The 25902-nt window shown below is 36.7% G+C and overlaps 3 protein-coding genes across 4 annotated transcripts in view; 1 reads left to right on the forward strand and 2 right to left on the reverse strand.

Moving 5' to 3' along the window:
- plrdgb (PITP-less RdgB-like protein) overlaps positions 1-10125 on the reverse strand; it is a 132013-nt gene extending 121888 nt beyond the window's left edge. For both annotated transcript variants that reach the window (XM_056262166.1, XM_056262165.1), the window contains exon 1: positions 9774-10125. In XM_056262166.1, the coding sequence (XP_056118141.1) occupies positions 9774-9792 (19 nt within the window). In that variant the 5' untranslated portion in view covers positions 9793-10125. The remainder of the gene's footprint in view (positions 1-9773) is intronic.
- LOC130095439 (sterile alpha motif domain-containing protein 3-like) lies at positions 52-7995 on the forward strand. The gene is made up of 8 exons (XM_056262175.1): positions 52-334; positions 687-848; positions 943-1030; positions 1226-1381; positions 1633-1839; positions 1974-2142; positions 2314-2393; positions 5034-7995. Exons 1-8 carry the CDS (start codon positions 198-200, stop codon positions 5331-5333), a joined length of 1299 nt encoding a protein of 432 aa, XP_056118150.1. The 5' UTR covers positions 52-197; the 3' UTR covers positions 5334-7995.
- Positions 10126-20995: 10870 nt separating the features above from the next.
- mrm3b (mitochondrial rRNA methyltransferase 3b) lies at positions 20996-24619 on the reverse strand. Its single transcript, XM_056262173.1, has 4 exons — positions 24163-24619; positions 22997-23241; positions 22724-22891; positions 20996-21655 (listed from the first exon to the last, which is right to left on the reverse strand). The coding sequence occupies exons 1-4, from the start codon at positions 24588-24590 to the stop codon at positions 21120-21122; spliced, it is 1377 nt and encodes a 458-aa protein (XP_056118148.1). The 5' UTR covers positions 24591-24619; the 3' UTR covers positions 20996-21119.
- Between the last annotated feature and the right edge of the window lie 1283 nt (positions 24620-25902).

Genomic DNA, 25902 nt, shown 5'->3' on the forward strand with positions numbered 1-25902 from the left:
CATTAAAAATCAAAGATGGCGCTGCCCTGAATAAGGCGTATTGAGTTACATTAACGTTACAGTCTGACATAATTGTGCCTTTTAAAATTGTTGTATGCTGTTACCACAGTGGTGGTTAACATTGCTGTTTTTCTTTTCTCTATTGTCTAGATAATGAAGTTGACGGAGAAGCAGTGGACTATGGATTGACTGAGAGGATGGTTTCATACCTCTTTGAAGGATCCTTTAAGAAGCAAGCCAAATTCAACAGATTTGTTCAGCAGTGGAAAGAAACCGTGACACTAACCCTCGAGCCTGTCCCGGTACATTCAGAGAAGGCTACAGCGGAATCAAGGTACCGATAACAGTAATGTTATGTTACTAGTTACTTTAGTTACTCCGCTACATTCATCTGTTACAGCTTTAGTTACTAGTTACATGTAGTTTATCAAATCTGATGTTTGATTCTAAAGTAAACTAGCCAACAATATAACGGCTACAAGTCCAGCTGAGATGATGAGATCATTAAACACAACTGGTTGGATCTTTTACTCTTTCTACAATGGTTTAATACTTTAAGTACATTTTCCTGTTGATACTTGCACACTTTTACTGAAGTAACATTTACTCTGCAGGACTTTAACTTGTATTGTTACAGTGTGGTTAATTTCCCAACATTTTAAGACTATTGTTTTATTTCATCATAGTCATGCCATCCCATCATCAGCCTTCCCAGCAGTTTTCATCATTCCTAAATTTCCCAGAGATGTTCAGACAAAGTTGGACCAAAAACCGGCATGCAAAATTGAGAGATCCCATCACAACAAAATCATAAGAACATTGTTTGAAACCATGGCCCTGATCAAAATGTAAGTTTTGCAACCCAACTGGATCACAGCATTTTAGTTATTAATACTATGTCTGATGTTACATTCCTCACCTTCTTTTGCATCGCTGTTACAGGTTTCCGACCAATGATGACTATGTTAAAGTGTGTAAGGCCCTGATTTTGAAATACCCTTTCTTAAAGGACAAAGAAGGCAATGGTTATGTGAGTTGACAGATTATTAATTGCCAACCTTTATTTATTATATAGAGTACTAATCCAGTCAAGATATTAACTATGTTCTCTGCATTTTGATGCACACATTGTTTTCCACCATGTATTTTCATGCTTGTGCTTTCAGTTTTCTGCAAGTGGTTTGTATGCTTATTTAATTGTTCTATTTTATATTCTTTTAAATAGCATACCTGGCACATGTCTCTCAAACGTAAGTTCAAATATGAGCGGGTGCCACTGGTAGATGATGAAGAGGTGAGAAGAATGAAACAGAAATTTGGTCACCACAAAAAGCCTTTACAACAGGAAGAAAACACAAGCAAACGAGCCAAGCCATCAAAGGTCTGCATCTTCTTTGGTTTGCTGTATATCTATGTGTGCATGTTTTACACAAATGCAGTGTGGCCCAATGGTTAGCCTCTTAACCCAGCATGGTAGAGAACAGTCTCCCCTGTAAAGTGCTTTAAGTAGCTATGATGAAGCGCTATATAAAATGTAATAAATTATTATTAAGGGCTCATTTTTCATAAACATTAAAAAGGGGAAAAGCAACTGTCAAATGAGCAAATGTTTGTCATCCCTCTGTGTCGTAGGAGGTGGATATTATTGGGGAGGATGATACCTCAGTAGCGAGGCATGTGAAAGTCCTGCAGGACCAGTACCGGAAGACAAAGCCAGATGCCCAAATGGTGGAGGAACGGATGATGAGGACATTTGCTTGGAGAAGGCGAGAGATTGCCAATGGGATGACTGTCGAAGAAGCCATTAACAAATATCCATTCCTTAAGAGTCCATGCGGGGTTTGTCTACATTTATTTCCTTACATTTGTGTTGGAGTTCATATTAAATTATTAAAGGCTCTCTTTGAAATTTAATTTTAAAATCCTAAGATAATGTTGTGACATGTTTCCCGTTTGTTTGTGCTGTGTTGCAGCTATTTCAGGAAATGGGCCGGCTTCATGATGAAATGAATATCTGCCGAAGATTTGAAGATGGCTTTAAGGTCCTAGTACCCAAAGTGCTTAAATTGACTCAAAGGAAATCTCCCCTTGCAGATTTGGCTTTGGAGGAAAGAGAGGCTGCCCTCACCGAAGATGTCCCTGGTAAGTGACTCACTGATCAGCCATGGTCACCCCTAGTGTTGTGGAGCCATTTAAGCTTTATTTCTTTTCTATTTGTCTTCAGACAAGATAAGGTCTAACTAACCAAAATACACTGTACATTCACGTAATACACTTCCTTTTTTCTTTCTTTTTTTTAAACTTAATTTTCAGGGATTGATTTCAGAGCTGCAATCCTGCTGTTGCCGATCCTGTTCAGGGAGAAAAATGACATTCTCGTCATACTTGGGGAGGTGTGTAATTTGCATATACTTATTTATTTTTGTTTACATTACTTACCACAGAGAATTATATGCATCCCTTGGATGTCTTATTTCATAATACAAAGTTTCTAGCTATCAATGCTGGGCCTTGGTGTGGACATGGGGGGCCGCAAAGCTAAATATGGCTAAAAATGTCTTGTAAAAATCTTTTTTTTTTATGTGTTGATTTTAATTTAAAAGTGAGTGAAAGAGGACAACAGCATAGACTTTAGGCAAGAGTGCAGAAAAAACACATGACTGAGCCTCTGACATGGAAGATTACTGTGGGAGAAGGTAACTTTCACAAGCATCTAAGCTTTGTCTAGGAAGTGATTAGCAAACTCAGATTTATATGAAAATGTTTCATATCATGCATGGAAATGTACGTAAAAAAAATTGTTGCATAGATAAATGGTTTAGAATCTAATCGCGAGGTATCCTACTGATGTCACTGGTCCCCCCAAAAAATGTTAGTCTTTTGATAGGCCATATAAATGACGGTTAAAGTGCCCATATTATGAAAAAATCACTTTTTCTGGGATTTGGGGGTGTTATTTTGTGTGTCTGGTGCTTCCACACACATACAAACTTTGAAAAAAATCCATCCATTCTGTTCAGAGTGAGATACGGTTTCTGAATGTGTCCTGCCTTCAGTCTCCTGGAGAGCTGTTCAAAATCGGCCCGGATTGTGACGTCACAATCCGAAACGAGCTGGCTAACCGCAACCGTTAGCTCGTAGCGTTAGCATGCTACCTCGTTCTCAATAGCAAAGCACTGCTACAACACACACAAGTTCACCATAATCTACAAAAGAACTATTTGCATGTGCGCCCTCATTTAGAAGTCTCCCAGCTAATCCTACCTTGTAACTGACCGAAGTTACAACTTTCTGACCGAAACAGGCTTTCTTTTACTTCTATGGACCTAGCTAGCTGACATGATCTACATCTGAGCTACTGACCATGTGCGAGGGCAATCAAAGATAGTACAGAAGAAGAAAAGAGGTCTCACTCTGTAGCTAAAACAGAAACCAGGTGAAAAGAGGATTTTTTTTTTTAATTAAACCATGTAAACCTATTCTGGTACAACCTTAAAGGTGCCCTAGAATGTTTTTTTTTTATTATTTTATAATGTTTCCTGGGTTACCCTTATAATGTTAGTATGTTTTTTAGATCAAAAATAATCATAATTTAGAAATAAATGGCATTTTTCCTAGCCTGCTTTTAGCCTCTGATTTGAACACTCTGTTTGAAGGGGCGTGTCTGCTGTGGGATTCAGTGTAACCGCGGCCACTGCTGTGATTGGCTGCTGTGGGATTCAGTGTAACCGCGGCCACTGCTGTGATTGGCTGCTGTGGGATTCAGTGTAACCGCGGCCACTGCTGTGATTGGCTGACATGCTTGCATATGAAATAGCTAGTACGCATTACATGTGAAACTCTCTCCCGAAAACTTTTACTACTGCTATTATACGTTTTTACTATAACAGCTATCGAGATTAACGAATCGTGAGATGTTTTTAAAGTATTTAGATCTATTCCCATCACATAAAATGTTGCCGTGATGAGCATTGAGCAGATGACAGTGTGTTGATCGCGAGAATGAAGATCTTATCATTGCAAAGCAGTTTCTGCACTCTCTCTAATGCTTTCACCAATGCAAACACGATGATGTAAATACAGTAAGAGCTTCGTTGTGCAGTAACGTGCGTCATTGATTTCATAACGAGTTTGGCAAATGTCCAGATAAACTCGCGCTGTGTGGAAAGATTGTTCTTTGATCGCTTTCTGTATATAATTTGTTCACAATTTAAATACGATTATTTTCATCCTAATAAAAGAAACAATGTGAAGCTGGTATTTTAGTCACTGGCTTGACTTACTGATGCATAAACAGTATTGAACGATTTTGAGAGAAAGATTACCTGTCTGAACTTGAACAATTACACATCAGAAAGTGTTGCTTGGTAGCTCGCTCGATCCGAGGCCAGCTCTGTATTGGCCCAAGTTGAGGAAACAGTGGGTGAAATGTTTGGAAATTTCCAGAGAAAATAAAATTAACCCATTGTTTCTTCAGAGGCTCAGATGAAGGAACTAAAAAATACTTTTGTGTTCATGTGTACATCCACACTGAGCAACTGCTATGCTTCGGCTGCGCAGTTCCGCCTGGCATTGAGGGCTGGCATATGCAAATATTTGGAGGCGTACATATTAATGATCCCGACTATTGCGTCACAGTCGGTATTGTGTGGAGAACCGACCGTTTTTCAGGGGTGTTTTTCATAAACGTGAATTAAATGAGAACGCGAAAACAGTCCAGTTTGAGATTCACTCTATATCATGTCCATGCACTGAACTCTTGTTATTTGACTATGCCAAGGTAAATTCAATTTTGAATTATAGGTCACCTTTAAAATACAGTTATGAATCTGAAAAGGAGCATAATATGGGCGCTTTAAGGTCTTTCTGTAGATGTTTTTTTAGTGTGTGTGTATATTGGTATGTATGAGTGTGTGTATATATATATATATATATATATATATATATAAAAATATATATTATTATTAATTTTATTTTTTTATGAATGTTTGTGGTAGATTTCTGCATTTTAACTACTTTATGATCTCTTGCAGGATCAGCCACCATCGCCATATCCTACTGTACATCTCGACGCTGTCGCTGACTGGAGGAGTGTGCTGACTCAAAGGGTCCCTGCAGTGGTCAAACTGGATGGGCAGTCAGTCTGCAGGGCGCTTGGTTTGGAGGAAGGTGTTATTGCTGCTTTTTGTGCTTACTTCATCTACAACGTGATATATCCATCTCGCCTGAAGAACACCCTAATTTTTATTCAGCGATATGTTCTAAAAATGTCTGAGGTTGGTGATAAGCCTCTACCTGTTAGTGTGACCAGGGTAATCAACATTTTAGCTTAATCAACAACCGCAATGCCTACACCATTCAGCTGTCCTAAATGCTCTCGAAGAGCCTTCACATTGGTGAAGTTAATCCAGCACATCGGACTTGTTCATGCACATGAGCCACATTTTACCATAACGTGTGGCCTTAACAACTGTCAATCAACATTTTCTAAATATGAGTCCTTCCGACGACATATTTACAGGAAGCATAAAGACATTATAGCCAGACGAGCCACTGCTCATGATATCCAGGAAACAGTAGTGGGCGAGGAGGAGCAGGGGCCCAGTGATGCTGTCAATCCTCCTGAACCTCCTGAGATGAATGAACTGTTAGTGCAGTTTAGAGAGAATCTTTTTGGCTTTATTCTGAAATCGAGGGAAAAAAACCACCTTCCTCAGACTGTTCAACAAGAAATCCTGGATGACGTAAATTTTTTGTTTGACTTCTTTAAAGCAAACTATGATGCATTTCTAAAATATCATCTTGAAAAAAATGGCTTCAATGTGGAATCTTGTCCTGAACTTTATGAAGTCCTGCAGTGTTCTGACTTTTTTTCAGAGGCATCAAAACTTGTTAGGTCTCCGCATATGTTGAAAAACTACTGCAAATCCAACCTTGAAATGACTGAACCTGTAGACTACGCACTGAGAGACCCAAGTGGTCGTAAAGTTGGAAGCTACTCATATGTACCCATTTGTGATGTACTTCAGAAATACTGCTCCCATGAAGATGTTTGGGATTCTATTCAGAGAGAGCAAAACTGTGAAAGAGATGAACATGTTCTAACTGATTATAGAGATGGATTTTATTTCAGGAACCACAAGGTATTTGCAGATAATCCAGATGCTCTAAGGTTACACCTATATGAGGATGAATTTGAGGTGTGCAATCCGCTGGGTTCTAGACGCAACAAGCACAAACTTTGTGCATTCTACTACACTGTTGGAAACGTAGGTTCAAAGTACTGCTCACAGTTAAAACATATCCATCTAGCTTTGCTTGTCCGTTACGTTCACGTAAAAAAGTTTGGTTTAGATGTAATTTTGAAGCCTTTACTTGATGACCTTAAGAAACTGTCATCAGAGGGACTTAAAATCATTGTTAATGGCATGGAGAAGCATGTTTTTGGAGCTGTAGCTGCAATATTGGGAGACAATCTGTCATCTCACATGATAGGTGGATTTGCCATGTCTTTTGGTGCTGGTCGAATCTGTAGATACTGCATGGCTACTCACTCTGAGATGAAAAAGAACTTCATTGAATCTGATTTTGTTTTAAGAAATGTTGATGTACACAGATACCATTTAGAATGTGTAAAACTAAATCCAGAAAACAAAGGAATGTATGGAGTTCGTGGTGGATGTGTATTTGACCAGTTAGATTACTTTGACGTCACAACATCTCTTCCTCCAGATGTCATGCATGATTTCTTGGAGGGTGTAGCACCGTTGGTATTGAGGCTTGTTGTATGTAAAGCTCATCAAGAAAAACATATAACCATACAAGAACTAAATGATGAACTAAGAAAGATGTCCATTGGACAAAATGATAAGACAAATAAGCCTGTGGCTTTCTCAGAAAATATTTTACATGGATCCAGTGTTGTTGGATCTGCTTCACAGAAGTGGTGTTTATTCCGCCTACTTCCTTTCTTGATGGCACACAGGGTACCTGAAGGCTGCAGTTACTGGCGGATCTATTTATTGTGTCGTGAAATTGCCGACATTGTAATGGCACCTGTTGTAAAAAAAGAGTCCCTTCTTCTTCTTGACCAATTAGTTTCTGAGTTTTTGTGTGGCATGGAAAAAGAGTTTGGAAATGTGATAACTCCAAAATGTCATTACTTGATCCATTATTCTCGTCTAATGTTGTCCTACGGTCCTTTACGGTCTTTGTGGTGCATGAGATTTGAAGGGAAACATCAGTATTTCAAACAGGTAGCTAGTTCCTCAAGGAACTTTGTCAATGTTACATCAACTTTAAGCAGCCGCCATCAGTTTAGACAGTGTTGGGAATTTTCGTCAACTAATATGTTTGGGGAGTATGAGAGGGTTATGGGACGCAGTGTTAACACACTGTTACAGTCTCTTCCTTCAGCTCTTAGGCATTCCATAACTGTTAGTGAGCGGTACAAACATGTCAATTTTCAGGACATTACACTCAACCGAGTAACAGAGGTTGTGATTAACAGTGTTAAATACTGTGTAGGAGATGTCTTTGTTGTGGGTCATTTGCACGGTGAAAAAATACCTTTGTTTTTTCAGGTCAAATACATTCTAAACATACACACAGATTGGGCGTTATGTGGAAAGCTATTAATTCCTCTTTCTTTCTGTCATCACTATTACGCCTACTTGGTGAAGTATGAACAGGACTGGACTGTCCTTGACCCTTTTGAGGTGATGGATTTTCATGCTTTGGATACATACTGTGTCGATGATAAACTGTTTGTTAGTATGCGGCATTTATGTTAAGCTGTGTTGGGAGGGTTGTAGAGCGTTGTAGATGAGCTCAAAGCTTGTGTTTTTTAATCCAGAACACATCAAGTGTCATATAGTTTATCCGTTAAGTGACTCTTTACTTTGGTGTGGTGCTAAAGTGTTTTGCTTGGTCTTTGATAATAAACTTATGTTTTTCTGCACTATACTGCTGTTCTTATTAGTGATGTTTATGAAATTGAAAGAAGGAAAAGATAAATGGTTCCATTGCATTTATTCCCTGCCATGCATCTATTCTCTGATATCGCTGTTCATTTTGTTTTTGGAGTGGCAGTATAAAGCTGTCAGTTGGTCAATGAAATGCTTCTTAAAAAATTTATTTAAATTTTTTTTAATTTTAAAATCAGACATGAAATCCTAAACATTGTGCCATTTTATTTTGGGATGTTACATTGTATGGTTGTGAGATGATCTATTATTGAATCTGTGAATTAAACTGTTTTCCATTTAAGGACTAAAATAAATGTCAATGAAATGCTTCTTAAAATTTTTTTATTTTTTATTTTTTTTTAAATCAGACATGAAATCCTAAACATTGTGCCATTTTATTTTGGGAAGTTACATTGTATGGTTGTGAGATGAACTATTATTGAATCTGTGAATTAAACTGTTTTCCATTTAAGGACTAAAATAAATGTCTAAAATTCAGTTAGTTGTTGTTTGTCTTTATTTTCTTTCACTCCTTAAGGAATAAAAAGGAACTTTTTTGCCACCTAAAGGTACAAAATGGCTTTGTCACTGGGGCGGTACCTTAATGGGACAAAATTGTACCTTTTTCCAGAGGTACTTTATTGTTCCTTTGTCTAAGGTACATTATTGATCCTCAAAGGTACAGTATTGGCCCTTAGAAGGTACAAACAAGTAAGGTACAAATTTGCTCCTCTGAATTAAGGTACAATAATGTACCTTTGAGGGTACCACCCCAGTGACAAGCTTTTGTTCCTTAAAGGTACCGTTTTGTACTTTTTTTTCTGAGAGTGTAAACAAAAACACAGACACATAACCAAAAAATATATATTAATAGAATCAGACTATTAAAATTAGCTTTGTATCTTAAAATGTACTGATGACTACCAGAATAATACAGATGGTGCACTAAAAAAGGGCACATAATCTTGCACACAAAAATAATGCAAAAATAATGCAATAAGGGAAAAGAATTAAAAAAAATATTATCAAATGTGATGCAGGGTTTTTTTTACTGTTTTTTAAAGTTTATGTAAAACTACATTTTTTGTTGTTGTTGAATATAATTTGTCACTGTGATGAGGTAATTCGTAATATTTCCATAACATATTTCCATAAACCTCAATTTCTACACTGTTTTAGTTTTCCAATTAAATTATTTATTTACAGTGCATACGTATTCTTTTTTTTAAAAGCCATTTATGATATCCTGTAGGCTAAATGATATTAAGGCTGTAAATACTCAAAGACAGTGTCAGTGTGGACCATGACAGATAAAAAAAGGGAAAAACATGATATTTCACTCCTCACTCGAGACAGAGCCGTAACCACATCACACCCATGATAAATGAACATTTCAATGGATTCTCATAAACTTTTGAGAAGCTTCATTTGGAAGCTTATGTCTCTAAATGATAGCTAGACAGTGGGCGTGAGCAGATACACCGGAAACATGCACGTATTAAAATAATGTGAAAAAAATAGCTTAATAATAATGTGATGAAACCATTAGTCACATAAACTAATTCATTCATTATAAACAGTCAATAACCTGAATACATTGAGCTTTAATTACAAATATCCTAAATCATATTTACAAATAAATCACATGTGTAACAATGCCTGAACACTTAATGTTGGCTGTTATTCACTGAGATCTCATAAATGTCCAGCTGTGTCAGAGCGCGTGCTGGCTCATCCATGACATGCATTTCAACAGAAGCTATCCGCGTCGCGGAGGCATTCGCACGAGAAGATGAATGAACTTACCTCGCGTTTCTTTTGCCATCCTGCTCCTCTATGTAAGCGTGTGTGGTAGTTTTGAGTCAATTCCTCTTTCTCAAACCGACAGTCTATGTTGTCGGGGACCTCTACCTGCTTGCACAGGTGACCTAACATTAGTTACCAGCTACACCGAATAAATGCCAATAAAGTGCAGTCCTTTGTTCAAACCGGACGCTTCTATCAGTCTCCGATGTCAGAATTAAATCTCCAGAATCGCGCCAAAAGTGATACAGCTGAGAACTACTATGACGCATCAATCGGAAAGTAGCCTATCCTGTCACACGAACGCATCTGTGACGAGTGTGCACGAGCCTCGCACTATGAGGAGCATCATTAATGATGCTGTCTGGGAAGGTATCTGCCGTATGTGCGTGTGTATGTTCACTGTGCGTGTTATTATTAACACGGGGGAAGCAGTCCGCACGGATTCCTGCATGCTCATGCCAGTTGATTATTAATCACTTAAAGGCTTCATAAGTTCCCTAAAATCATCTCTCACGAAACCCCCAGCGTCTCATGCCAGCTGTGTGAAATCTAATTAGACTAACTGGGACATCAGGGAACACATTCGCATAGAATTGTTAAAATAATCTAATATACAATGTGCAAAATTATGCCATGATTTTCAGGAGGGACCTAAACGTCAGTTAACCTAGCCTATCTAAATGTTAAACACACAAGCTTTTGTCATAGACTTGATGAATCTATAATAAATAGGCCTATTAGCCTATGAGACACACAATGCAAACAATTAGCAGATAATTAAATAAAGCAGGAGAGTCTCGAGAGAAGCCAGGTTATCCTGGTATATTTGTCTGTTGATATGAAAAATTGGGTACATTTAGCAATAAGTGAATTGTGTATTGATGGACATTACTGTTATGATGAACTACATGCCTTTCTCCACTGGCATTCAAAGCGTTTCTAAGGATGCTGATTTTTAAAAGGCGGCTGTCAGACTCTGAGATGGCGAATGGGAACATATGGTTCATCAGTGGCGGTTCTAGAGGGGGGGCCAGGGGGGCCCGTGCCCCTGTGACAAAAAGCTTGGCCCCCCTTGTGGCCCCCCTAAATGTGGAGTTTGAAATAATTTTTACAAAACTGTTTTTTGCTATCGTTGTATGCGTATTATTTTTTATTTTTCTATCTTTGTGGATTTGCATTTTCACGTGACAATTCGCATCACATTCGCGGGAATCGCGGCAGAATAACGCCTGTCTCCTGCACGCGAGAGAGGAGAGAAGAAGAAAGTTGGTAAATGTCAGTTCAGTTGTAAGTTCATTCTTTATGTGCGTATCGGGTGTCCGATGTGTATTGTCTATTATGATATTGTAATCATTGTTTTAACTATGTACGAGGCACTGTGAGGTGACATCGCATTTGTCTATCGTCCTTTCACTGCTGTGTGCAGTTCATATAGGCTATGTCCCCAAATTCGTTTTTGTCTTATATTTATATCATATTATGTTCTTATATTAGAATATCACATCAGCAAGAGTGCCGTTTTCCCGTGCACAATTGCAACTGTGACATTTATAATACAACAGTTAAATTAACAATAAGTTAACATTGGGAGTTACTTTTTAGACACAATATTGTCAATAATGTTTGTTTTCCCTTTATTTCGCCGACTAGAATTTCATAATGAAACCGTAGCAGAGTCTCAATGCAACACAGCGATGATTTCTTGACTGAAATCCGCGTTTTGAACGAATCACTTGCTTCTTTCCCGAATAAATCAGCCGTTTGAACAAATCGGTTGAATGAATGAATCCCTCTTACAGGGACTTGCCGCCGCCTACTGGCGGTTTTAGTTTCATATTTAAAGTATCCTTTAATTAAAACGTTAAAATTAGAAATAATTTCATATTTAAATATTGATTTAAATTAAAAAAAATTATTTATGCAATTGTAAATGGAGTGTAAATATATTAATGCCACTTCTGTGTCACCTCTGCACTGCAAAGATGGATTTTGATTGAATTAATTAATTTGACTGGTAACAGTGGTACTGTATAATTATTGCATAATTAAGTATTATTGTATAAATAAGTATAATTAATGTATAATTTGTTAGTATTTGACATAAAAGGTGATGCATAACTCTAAATAAGTTTAGAAAAAATGTCCATATATAGGTGAAAATGCCCCTGGAAATCAATTTAAGGTGGCAAATATTGCCCCTTAATTAAAAAATGTATTTCTGTCACTGCTGTGAACTGACCACTGCATAGAATATGAAAAATATGAATATCTTCATGAGTCAGCTGTCAACAACAGGCCTAAACCAGCCATGGCACCAGCACAAAAACACAATCAGTAAAATATTATCTAATTATTAACAAAATGTTGAAAATATTGAAATATATTTTTGTCAATATTGCACACCCCTAATGTACGGTATTAATTTTGATTTCTTTAGGTCTTAAAAAGCCTTAAATTTGACTTTAAAAAGTGTGCAGGAACCCTGTAAACGGTTAGACATATCAAGTCAGTTATTTTCAGTAAATTAATTAATAAGCTTCTTGGTCCCCATTGCTTTTGCTCTATAGTTCTCAAAATTAAGAGAAAGAAGGACATCATGTCTATTACAGTTACTGTGACTAATACTGAATATGTAATGCAAATGTAAAAAATATAATGGAAATACAAATACATTGTTGAATGATTATAAACACGGTATTTTGCCTGTTAATGCCTGCAGCAGTGCAGAAAATGATATGACAACAATAAGGTCTAAATGTAACTGGCCCCTCTAACAGTACAACTGGCCCCAGCTTGGCCCCCCCAGTTGAAATGGGCTAGAACCGCCACTGTGGTTCATGTAATATTAGCAACACATTATTAGCTGTTTGATAATGTAGTCAAGCAAAAGGCTAATCATATTAATTACCGTTATGTGTCCAAAGTTGTAGAGAGCGATAAAACTCCTTAGCATTCTGATACATCGACTTGTAGACGAGCCGGTAAGTGAGTGGAGGTGGGGCTTAGTTACATTCAAGCTATTTTTAAGGCATGAATGAAAAAAAATTCAATGGAAAAAAAACATTTAAATATGCCATTTTGGTGATCAAAATGAGTTTTAAGGGATACAATTATTGACTACACGAGGGCTTGGTTTTCTCATACACATTTCATATTCTTCCATGTTCTTGTGTTTCTGAAGAACTAAGTGGCTCTTTTAGCACTATTTTTCAGCACATAAATGTACAGCAGTGGCATAACAAGAGAGAAAATACAAGAAAAAACTCCATGGCAACTAGTTCCACAAATGCCTCTTGCAAGTGTGAAATACTGACGTAAACAGGTCAGTTTTGGTGCTTTGGGGAAATACGCAGCATGTCTTTGGTCAAATGCAGGAAAAATCTCAAATAACCCCAGCTAAGCATCAATATGAATAATAATTGATGGCTGTGTTCCTATTGTGTCATCAAATAAGAAGGCAGCAGTTCCACCTGCCTGGTCAAGTGAAGTAAAGTGCTACTGTAGCTACCTGAGCATCTGTTTCAAACTCACTGAGTAGTTTCTGTTGGTGAGTTGCTGTAAATCTATAATCTAATAATCCCATGTAAACTAACAGTATTTTCACTAAATCGAGTCCCTTGAAAGTCATGTGGGACATTGCATCCAGGCTGCATGCCGCCGGGACTTGTAATGTGTTTATCGATGACCAATGAAGGCAACACTTTTTACAGCTGGGTTGCAGAATGGATTATAACTTTGGGCTTTGTTGTTAGGGTTATTTTTAGTGAGTAATTTTTTTCATGCTGCCATGGTAAAAGTGTGTATCTGGGCCATCTTGCCTCCTGTGTAACAGCTCGTTTGAATGGGGAGGTTTGGTTGAAAGAGGTTTAACAGCCAGTGGGTCAGATAATGGTGTTTCATCTGCTTCTGTGAGTCACCCAGGCTGAAATTTCACAAATGAGTTTTTATCACATAGAGAGTGACCAACCTTCAATTTTATTCATACATTCAATAGCCTCATTAATTCCTCTGATCTGCTTTTCCACTCTCTGATTCGCCACCTTTTGTTACACGACTGTCTATTGGCTCTCTATTGAGTTTCTGTAAAGCCAAAACATACTGTATAATAACAGTGCTGTAATTGACTGATCACAACATGAAACACAGCTGTGTATTTGTTTTTATTGCATTTATATCTTTAAAACATTTCTGTTTACTTATTGTTTTGTTTTAATAAAAAAAACTTTTAGGGCCAAACAAAGGATATAAATATATAATTAAATATGATAATATAACTGCATTAAAATATAAATATATAAATTGCATTATAATGAATAATTGAAATAAAATAAAACTATGGTATACTTGTATTCAGTAGATCTGTTGTATACAATAATGTATTATCTTCAGCAAATTATTCTATCTTTAACATATGAAATATCAAATTGTTTTAATATTACATTTGAAATAACAACAAACAACCATTTCTTGCTGTTACTTGATTTCCCAGCAAAATGTGCGTCACGAAATGCAGACATTTTGGAAATTATATTAAAAGTCCTTCTACTTCCTGCAAAGAGCCACCATGGAGCAGAAGTTATGTAATAATAGATTGTATAAAATTTTCAGGAAATTATTGCTCATCTTAGTGATGTCGAGGCAATAATATTTCGGTAACGCTTCCTTTTACAGTCCTGTTACCCATGTACTTACTATGTACTTATTATAGTAATTATAATTACTGGGTAATAATTAGGTACTAACCCTAACCCTAACCCCTAACCCATGTACTTACCTTATATTAGCCAGTACTTTATAGGCAAGTACACTGTAAGTACACGTAAGTACTGTAAAAGGAAGCGTTACGAATATTTCTGGCTCAACTGGTGTGAGCTTGGGACGGGACTATCTGTTTGTATAGTGGCACAAAAATCCTAAACTTCACCATTGGTTGCGAATTGAATCCTGATTCTTGTCTTCCTCCCACACATCCATGCGAGAAGAGAGAAGTTGAGAAAGGCAATCGATTTGCCTATAACGGAAAAAAACTCAAGAATGATATATTCTTTCTACATATTCTTTACACTCTTAAGCAGGGCTAGTGTAAGAATTGTGAGCCTCAGGATGTTACGGCGGTAGAGAGTTGTTTTCTTTCTCTCAACACGCACTATCCACTTGTTAATGGCTCAGAGAATATGCATAATCAATTAGATCATCCTGTTCCTTGTGGCAACAAGAATTTTAAATGATTCATTCCGAAAGACCTAAACACATAAATGTCTACTCACTCACACGACACGGCCCTGAATTATTTGTAAAGGAAGTGTTGCCTATTTAAGCTCCAACATTTATATATCACATCAATCACATACTTTCAAACTGAAAAGCTCTAGCTCAAACGACTTCTTATTTGCAAGGTCAAAGACTTTTATATAGATGCAAATCCCTACACATTTCTCATACACAAAATATATCCTATTTAATATATGACATTCATCAAATTTGATCTGACATAATCAGCTCAATATTGTCTGAAGACTGTGGGCAATTTAATGTATGAATCATCTCACTGTTTCAGGAGGTGTTGTTCCCCTCTCCATTGCTATAGTCTCTGGAAACATGAAGCCTGCAGCCTCCACACAGTGTCTTTTCATCAGCCTCATTTTCACACCCAGTTCGTTTCTCCATATACCACTTATCAGTGCCAATTTCGATAAATATTACATATCAACAGTGAACGGTTGCTGGAACAAATGTCCAACCTTCAGACAAGCAGCAGAACACATTGAAACCTTTAAAAAAGCGACTGGAGACAAACTACTTTTGCAAGAAAACTATATTATTTTTATCATTAGGTTATTTTATTATGCTTTTGTAATCTTTGTTTTATTATTAGAATTTTTACATTTGTTGTTTTATTATTAGAATTTATATATATATATATATATATATATATATATATATATATATATATATATATATATATATAATTTATCTGTTTTTTATAGTTTATAAAATATATAGCCTTCATGTGTAAATGTGTAAAATCTGCACTTACAATTCTATTTCCAGACAATCATACCTACTTGACTATATTTAAAGACAGCATGAAACGGGAGTTGCAATAGTCTTTTCTTCCCAATTGTGATGTATATATATATCCAATGTGATCTCTTTTTACGTAAAGTATATCTCTACATTTAGTACATTTACTTACGTTTTCATACACACTGAAACGTATGACGTATTGACAGCACTAAAACAGAAAATATTGACGTATTTCCAGCACTAAAATGTAAATTATTTATGTACAAACAATTTTACAGACATACCAATTTGTATGTATTCCTATTTATGAATATTAAAATCTTGGCATTAATGTTTTCAATATTGTATTCAGTTGTGATATCAATGGCATGTTTTCAGTCGCATTTATTAAATGCAGTTTACTCATTTACTTAATAAGTTAGTGTTCGTGACTTCTGCTGCAATCATAATGTTAAACAAGACTACACTTTAAAACCTTAACATGAATAACATTTCTTTAATCAGCTAACCATTTTGTAATATTTAGTTTGTTTGCCGTGAGACACAAAAGGCGTTTTCTCCTATACAGTGTAAATATTTAACGTTTTATGGCTGTAAAAACGTAATAATGCTAGGTTTAAATGTTGCCGATACGTCCATATTATACGTTTCAGCATCTATCCAAACATACAAAAAAGTATGTTTTGAAAAAAAAAAAACAGGCTGGTATATCCAAGTGAAACGGCTTCTCGAACAAGAAAAAATTAGGACGGGACTTGATTTTGTGAGTGACAGACAGGTTGTCCCGCCCTCATGCCAGTAAACGTCATCAGAGAAAAGAGATGTTGATATATATATATAGTATCTCACAAAAGTGAGTACACCCCTCACATTTCAGCAAATATTTTAGTATATCTTCTCAAGGGACAATACTATAGAAAGCTTGTTGCCAACTTTTGACAATAATGGCTGTATGTTGAGTTGTTTTAGGAGGACAGTAAATATAATATACTGCTGTACAAGTAAAATATATCAAAGTTTGACCCTTGAAAAGATACACAAAAATGTTTGCCGAAATGTGAGGGGGTGTACTCACTTTTGTGAGATACTGTGTATATATATATATATATTAAATGCATGCATTCCTATATATATATATATATATATATACTGTATATACACTAAATATTCTGATTTGCAAGTTGGTTTAGGCATTTGCTATTATTGAATGTAAATGTGAGGTAAGCACGAAAATCTGAAGGTCAAGTGTGTGATTTTCTGCAATCCTACTTCAGGAGAAACTCTTTTCAGGACCAACACACTTGTTTTACCTAACAAGTGCCTTAATGGTTCTAATCAGTCCCTTTGGTCCTCACTAGAGGATGTGCTGACTGATGCAAGGCCTAAAAAAATGGAAAGTTGAGTGACCCATTGTCAACAGATATTCGGGACACAGCAAAACACTGCTGCTGGTGAAGAGTGAGTAATTAAGAAAGATGAATGAGAAAGAGATAAGAGATAAAACCCTTGTCAATATCGGGTCCTGCAAGGGAGTAGATAAAAAGTCCCTGAGGGGTCTGTGAAGTGAATAGGGGTCAGCATGTATGTAGGTAACAATTAAACCTCAGCCTACTGCGAGAGAATTGCCACAATGATGACATCAAAAGCTTCACCGCTCTCTCTCTCTCTCGCTCTCTTTGTCTCTCGCTCTGTTGCTATTTATAGACTCTCATCAGCACTGGATGGAAGGTAGAGTGGCTTCTTCCCTCCCAGTATTTTCATGGCCACATATGAATAGTCTGTCACAATGTCCTTTTCTGCTCCTCACATTTTCTGTTACCTTGAAATTCAATTTTTAGAGGTTGAATGGCTGTCAGATGGCGTGGGTTGATGTGCTAGTTAATGTGGGCTATAGTCGAAGTATATCCTTAGGCAATCATAACATGCATTCAAATGTTCTCTTTACAGAAGAATATTACAATAAACCTCAAGTTTATTTAAGGAAAACAAACTAAATTTGTATGCTGACAGAATTCTGATCCCTCTGTTCAAAACTGGGTAACAATTTAGAATAATGGTCCATCATCAATAAGTAACTGGGATGCAGGGCAAATGAGTAGTAGGCTACTACATTAACACTTCAGCTAATATTAACTAATATGGAAATATTAGCTTAACTAATCAGTAATATCAAATTTAAGACTAAGATAGTTCCTTATTAGGTAATCAATAATTACTCAATGAGATTAGCCTTATTAATAACTATTAACTAACTACGACAAATTATAAAGAATCACCCATTAATTACTAATCAAAACATTAACCTGTGACTGAGACGTAACCAATCATCTTTTTTACTCTGAATTTAGTCATAAAATGCAACATAATTACTCAAGTGTTGCTTTTCACTCTGCAGGAGTGATCTGTAAAAAAAATTAACACTTGAGTAATTAGCGATGCATTTTATGACCGCTTAAAAAAGACAATTGCTTACATCTCAGACATGTTAATGTTGTGATCAGTAATCATTAGCAATTCTTCATAATTTGTCATAGTTACTTATAGTTTTTGATGATGCAAATCTAATTTAAGTAATTATTGATTTCCTAACGAGGAACTATCTTAGTCCTAAATTTGCTACTTTCCACATTAATAGTAGTAACTGAAGTGTTAATGTAGTAGCCTACTACTCATTAGTCATGCAGGACTTCCTGCATAGTTACCTATTAGTAAAGGGCCATTATTCTAAAGTGTTATCAAAAACTGTTTCAGCCTCTGATACGTGAAACTCATTTTGTTGAATTAGTTTGTAGCGTGTGAGTTCATGCCAATCTTATTGGCCGAAGGCAGTCCGATGAGGTCACATGGAGCACCCAAGCATACAAATGGGTGCCTGCATTACACATTTTATGAGCTTAGTTGTCCTCAGGAAGCCGCTTTGTTTATGTGTGTGTGAAGATAAGAGCTCTGTTCTTGCTTGATTTTCTCTCGAGGGATAGAATCGAGTGTCTGAATGGAGTGCGTTTGGCTCCCAGATGAGTTGGATGCACTCATAGCGATGAATTTATAGTAGGGGGTTAAGGTTTGGAGTGTCTTTATACGCAGTAGAACTAGTCTCGGGTGGAGGGGCTGTATGAGCACCGATACGCGAGGGTGCCCTGGGTTGAGGAGTTGCTTGTGAGCTATCTCTCCCCTGGCACTGCATCCTCTTTGAAGGCTCCTGCCTTGCCAATTGGAGTAGAGCGAGCGTGTTCGGCTTGAGGGAGCTGAATTCACTTACTGTTATGGACGTGGAGAGAGAGCTCCGCTCTCGCTTGGCTCTTTTCTTTAGGGATGAGAGTCAAGTGACTGCACCTTGCAATCCAGACCCCGTGTAGGGTTGGACTGGCAGGAATCCTTATGAGCATAGTGCTCAACGGGTCAATCTGAAGTGCCCCTCCCCAATTCATCAGATTGGGTATTAAAGCAGGGCTATGCTCCTTTGGTAGCCTATATAAGTAAGGTTGAGCCTAAATAGATATTCTGTCGCCCTGCCCAGTTCATCGACTGGGAGTTGAAGTAGGGCTGAGCTCCCTAGCAGGGACTGAGCACAAGTAGAGCTTGACAATTAGATCGCGTATGGAAATGGAAACTTCTCCTCCCTCACTCCTCCTCACCAATTTGTTATATTGGGGTTTGAAGTAGGATTATGCTCCTTGTGAATGGGTTGATTCCCATCCCCAGGCTAGTCGAAGGTTGGAACGGGGATTTAACAGAGCAGAATGGTGTATCACGGATATCGATCCCTTCTCTATTGCCTCTCCAGCTCCCTTTGGTTCGCTACTCCATAGGCTTGTGTTCAGGTCTGATATAGATTAATTGCTGTGAGCAACTCCGTATTTCATCTATTGGTTGAAGCTTGTACAAGTATACGTTTTTGTGTTTGTTTTTTACAATAATAACCGACTACATTAAAAGAGTTGGATGTAATTATCAAACTGTAATAAGCATTCAACATGCTTGTGACCCAAAAGATAGGTTTACACTCAAGTTTTAGTAGTCATATAGAACAGTACTATAAATAAAGCTGAAACAGGCAGTGCAACTGAGCCTAAATTACGTAATCAATTTCTCTATTGATCACTGTGCCTGCTTTCCATTGTTGATCCATCGGTCATTCACATGTAATGCGTTCCTATTTTCTGTCCAGGCATCCTTTATGGAAAATGAGAGTGGAAAAGCATGTGTAATGGACAGGACAGTACTACGTATGCATGTATGGATGGCTTCGCCACAATTACAGCTTAGATGACACATAATTACCTTGTAATGAATTCCTCTTTCCCTCTTAATCAACAGCTGGGTCCTCATTCCACTTCATCAGGAAGCAGTGATCATCATATTCTCACATGCACACTGACACTTGATCACGGATGGGCAATCATTGCTCTCGTAGTCAGCTTTGTTTTATGTACATTAACCAGCCAGCTTGATGACCAAAGACACATAGTGTCCAGCACAAAAATGCACCATGACATCAAATCAAAGCTTGCATGCAGAATAGTGAACACTGTTGATTAACTACACACCATGTTTCCAACTCAAAATACAGTACACTTGCAGCCTCTAGTGGCTTTATTCTGCAAGTACTTAAAAAGCCTAGTTATTTCTCACCTTTATAAATTCAGACAAATAGATTTAATAACCTGAAGTATTACGGTTGATATTTTCATACAAAAAATAACTAAGACACAAATTCGTAAGATGTCCTGAGATTACAGTTAAGTAGGCACCTAAATAATGCAACAGTTGCAGAGCCTTGCATCTGCTGTTTGGAGAAGCACAGGGAAAGGAGGACTAGACTGAATAAATGCAGCATGTCTGCATAAATAATACATGAAGACACAGAGAGCATGCTAAAGTCGAACTTCTCACTGAGAGAATGCAGAATGTGCACTTGACATAAAGAAACTTTCTGAGAAACATCATATGGTAGAGATTTTGAAGCGTACGATTTTTTAAAAGGAATGCAGCTGTTAAACATCGGGGCTGAGTATTCAAGTGGATTTGTGTCAATTATATTAATTACATTATATTTTACTTGTTTTCGTAATATTTTTATATATAGTTGTGCTATATTTATTTATTCATTTTTGACATATCTGATGAATCAAGAATCATTTTCCATTTTCTTTTGTTTAATGAATGAATGAAACCCTAATCAGAACAGACTTTAATTTGCATACAAATATTTTAATATCACAGAAAAGCATACTTGATGCGTTCATATTACATAACAATTATGTAAGGATTGCACGGCACTGGCATTAACGTCTTTATTTCACGAGGCTGTGGTCTCTGTCAAATTCTTATCTTCTCAGCCAGAGACAGCAGCTGCTTCCTTCCTTCAAAGAGCAAAATACTTGCAGCCATGGCAGAGTTCAGGCTGTCCACACCGTGCACCATGGGGATCAGTAATCTCCGTCCTCCAGTCCTCTCAGCCAACTGCAAAGCCTCCCGGCTCAGACCGTGCGTTTCTCCACCAATTATGAGGCATGTGTGCCTAGCAACCCAGTCAATGTAATAATACTGAGTCTCAAGGGATTTGCGACTATCATAATCCGCAAAACCAGACAAATCGTCATCCTCATATTCCACCTTCCTTGGGTGATGGCCTCTGACCCAACCGTAATCAGATGGCTTTTTTTGTTTTTTAGAGGTTACGGTATGGTCATCTTCAGTTATGGTGGTGCTGGAGTTGTCGGCTACGTGAATGGTTGCTGTTTTAGGCAGGTGACTTGGAATCTCGTTCCATGTTATGCTTGGGATTATAGGGAGACGGAAATGAGCGCCCATGGCTGCCCTAAGAACTTTGGGGTCCCAAACATCCACACATCCTGAATCATAAACAAAATTTAAAACATTCAAAAACAATATCAAGTTCCTTGTTTTAAAATAAAACATTATCATCACTGTCAATACATTCAATGACAATACTGTCAATTTTATATTGTAAAAATACAATATATATAAACATAGAGTGTTGGCAGGGAGCATGAAGAATCATTTTCACACATGAATTGGCACCTCTGAGTCTAGACCTTAAAATCATTGGAAGTCTTTGGGATGTGCTGGAGAAGACTTTACAGAGTGCTTTACTCTTGCACATAAATGTTGTGATGTTAATTCCATCAAGAAGTGCATAATATTTTGGTCAAGATCTTGTATTGGCAATGCAAGAGTCGAGCTCTCTGTAAAGTCTTCTCCAGCACATCCCAAAGACTTCCAATGATTTTAAGGTCTGGACTCAGAGGTGCCAATTCATGTGTGAAAATGATCCTTCATGCTCCCTCCCAACCATTCTTTCACAGTTTGAGCCTGATGAATCTTGACATGGTCAATCTGGAATATGGCCATGATGTGTCTCGCCACATGATTGTTTAAGAAATGAAAAGCTACACACTCCATCAATTAGGGTTAAAAGAACTGTTCCCATAACATGCTAGAAACATGATAATCACTGCAATAATTATACAGAATAAGCATTAGCCCATCATCAAAAGAGCAACTTTTGTAAGTATGCAAGTATATATATATATAAGTCAAAATATGTTATTACCTTTTCTCTCTTTTTTAACATTTTAAAAATCACTACATTTTAACTTTTGGTATGAAAATGAAATAAAAGTTTTTCAAAACCATAAGAAAGCAACATGAACACCAAAGAGTACATTCCTAAAACTTGTGTTTTAAAGTAGAATTTGAAAAGATGTTTTTATTTTCTTTATCACGGACACTTCTTTGTAAAAAAAAAACTAGTATGTTTATATACTGTTAGCTGTTATTGTTCAAATAAAGGAATACTTTATGTTAACTGCCCATTAAAGGAATCACTCTAATTCTAATCCTTTAATTATTTGGAAGAGAAAAGTTTCAAAACTTCAGAACAAAAGCTTTGCTGGTACCTTTAGTCAGCAGTACACTATGGCACCCTGCGGCAGCGGCGGAGCGTAACACTGCCCCCAGGTTTCCTGGGTCCCTCATGTTGTCACAAATCAATGTCAGAGGCACAGGCTTGCCATACTTTTCTTGTGAGAATGTTAAATGGGAAGCCTCAGGCCGTTTGAATATGGCTGCAATTAGAGAATGTCACGTCACAAAACATCCTTCAAATTAAGATGCTGCAGTATAAGCAATACAATTTATTTTTTATTGGTAACGAAGTTACATCTTCTTACCTATTATGTCTTGTGAGATGTCAAGATCAGACCAGATTTTAGGATCTTCCATCATAACTTTCACAATGCTAGTAAATCGGAGTTTATCTGGGGGCAGCTCTCGCAGTGCATCCACAGAACTGAAATAAACAGTTTGTGCTATAGCCCCTGCATCTAGAGCACTGCATACAAGGCGCTTTCCCTCCAGAACAACTTTACCTTGCTGCTCACGAAGCTTCTTAGATCGAGCTATGTTGACCAACTTCCTGCATATGAAATGGAGATTAAATGCAACATTATTTGTAGTAAATAAGGGGACTATAGCACTTACTGAACATTTGTTGCATAAAAACTATTATTAGTACTATTACTAGTATTATTAGCAACTGAGTCTTTTTTAATTAAAGACTGTAGTATTGCATAAAAACAGGCACCAAAGTCTGTAACTCCAAAAATGGGATTAAACAACAACAACGGCATTTACAAGATGCCAAATACAGATTCAAAGTACTTTACCATAGATGTACCTTTTTTGTTTTTCATAGCCTTAAAGGGATAGTTCACCCAAAAATCAAATTTGTAATAATTGACTCACCCTCATGTTGTTCCAAACCTGTATCAGTTTCTTTCTTCTGTTGAACACAAAAGATGTTTTGAAGAATGTTGGTTACCAGACCGTTGACGGTAGCCATTGACTTTTATAATTTTTTTTTTCAACTATGGAAGTCAATGGCTACCGTCAACTGTTTGATTACCAGTATTCTTCAAAATATCTTCTTTTGTGTTCAACAGAAGAAAGAAACAGGTTTGGAACAATATGAGGGGCAAAATTTTTGGGTGAACTATCCCTTTAAGTGACTTAATTATAAGAGCAAATTTGTTACATTCTTCATTTATGAATAAAGAATTTGCCATTCATGATGAAGTTTACAAAACTGGCAATACTTTTTGTCTTCATGCACATAATAACAAATAATTTATTTAATATTCAATGTTATCTTTAATGCAATTTAACATTTACACAAAAAAAAAAAAAAAATCCTCAATATTTAGAAACCGGGTTAATTGCATGACATTGCTGAACATGTCAACATGACATCGCCCATGAGATGGCGACCCGCTCCACGTAAAGCAAAACAGCTTTATATGTCTTTTAATATAAAACTCTGATAAAGAGTATCACTCACGTCAAACATTTGTCACCAGGCTGTGCTTTCTCATACAGCAAACCATCAACTTCTCTGAAACGGGAGAGTGTGGTGGATTGAGCAGCGACATGGCCATGGCAGTCTTCATTAATTGCCTTTTCCCGACGTAATTGTGAGAACTGAACTGAATGCGAGTTGTTGTCACTTTGACTGACATTTGTTGCAATCTCGGGTCGTTGAATGCTCGCTTTTTCAGAGTTTCTGAAAATGTTGTCTTTTAATGAATGTTCGTTGGTTTGACTGACGACTTGTTTTAAATTTTCTATCGACTCATTAACTGAAATTAATCCAGATACAGATGTGCGTCTACGTACATTTCGTTTGATATTAACGGCATTGCATCGCAATGTCAAAGCTGGTTGAAATAATGGGTACAAGAATCTCATGCTTGCGATGCGCGTCGCCATTTTGCCAACTGAACTTCCGGGATGCGAATTTACAAATACTACGGCGAAGGCTGGACGGCGGACGCTTAATATTAATGAGTCACGCAGCAATATTTACCTAATTAATATTCACGAGCCATGCGTTAGCCATGGGAAGGGTAGTATTACCTTAATATTCATAAAAATTCGACTAGTTGGCAACATTTTCTTTTAATCAAATATTCTGAAATATCTTCTAAAATGTTTTGCTTCGACATTGCCACAAAACTTTTCACTGATTCGATTCGATTCCCATTTATTGTTATTTGCTCAGTGGTTTAAATTTACAAGAGTGGAGAAACCTTAATCCTATGCAGGAAAAAATGCAGTTTCATAATGTAATATTCAAATAACGTCATAATTGAAGATTATCTTTTTTTAAAATGCTTTATTCATATCACAATTTGTATAATAAAGCAATTTTTATCCAAAATATTTGAATATTTTGATCTAAAATATTCATATGCTCATTTAAAGAAATATTGAAATGAAATATCAAGAGTGAATCAGTTAAAACAGCATAGCCTAGGCCCAGTTGATTACATTTTTGATTAACAACATACAGGCTATAATTGTGAAAATGTTGCTATTTAATAGTTCCTCTCTGGTTTTCTCTATGAAAAGCCTCACCTGTGGTCTAAAGGGGCCACATATGGTTGCTCTTTGTAGAAGAACGATTTCAGCATTGCTGCTTTTAGCATCATTGTTCATGCATTATGGGCAATTATCCAGCTGTTATAATCTGTTATTCTGAAGCAATTGACTTTTGTGTGCATGTATTAGTGAACAAGAAAAACAGAGACAGAGAGAGGAGTTAAAGCTAAACTGTATCACGAGACTGTGTGACGCATATTTATTATTTGTCAAAATACCATAAAACTGCATGACTTAAGTCTATCAATTATGTGATCAATGATCTTTACTTTTATCGAATATAATATGTGAGGTATTCTATGTACATTTTTTTTGTAAATTGTATTGTCTTTTTATTGTAGTGTGCTGCTGCTGCACCTTTTGTCATCAATACATTTAAGACAAAACATTAAAAAAAATTATAATCGATGAATCAGAAATAATGTTAAAAATATATTGAAGGTTCATAGACAACATGTTTTCATAAACTCAATCATTCCAACTGTTCAGTCGTATACCAACAGAGATAATCCAATCCCTTGTCTTATGCAATCTGCTGAACAGATCCGTTGTCACACTACATGTCAAACACGCCACATAAAAAAAAAACATTGTCAGTAACTGTCAAAAATAGAAATACAATAATTCAGAATCATGGGTT

The sequence above is a fragment of the Rhinichthys klamathensis genome, unplaced genomic scaffold (assembly GCF_029890125.1).
Source record: "Rhinichthys klamathensis goyatoka isolate OS25496 unplaced genomic scaffold, OSU_Roscu_1.1 h1tg000191l_1, whole genome shotgun sequence".
NCBI classification, from domain to species: Eukaryota; Metazoa; Chordata; class Actinopteri; order Cypriniformes; family Leuciscidae; genus Rhinichthys; species Rhinichthys klamathensis.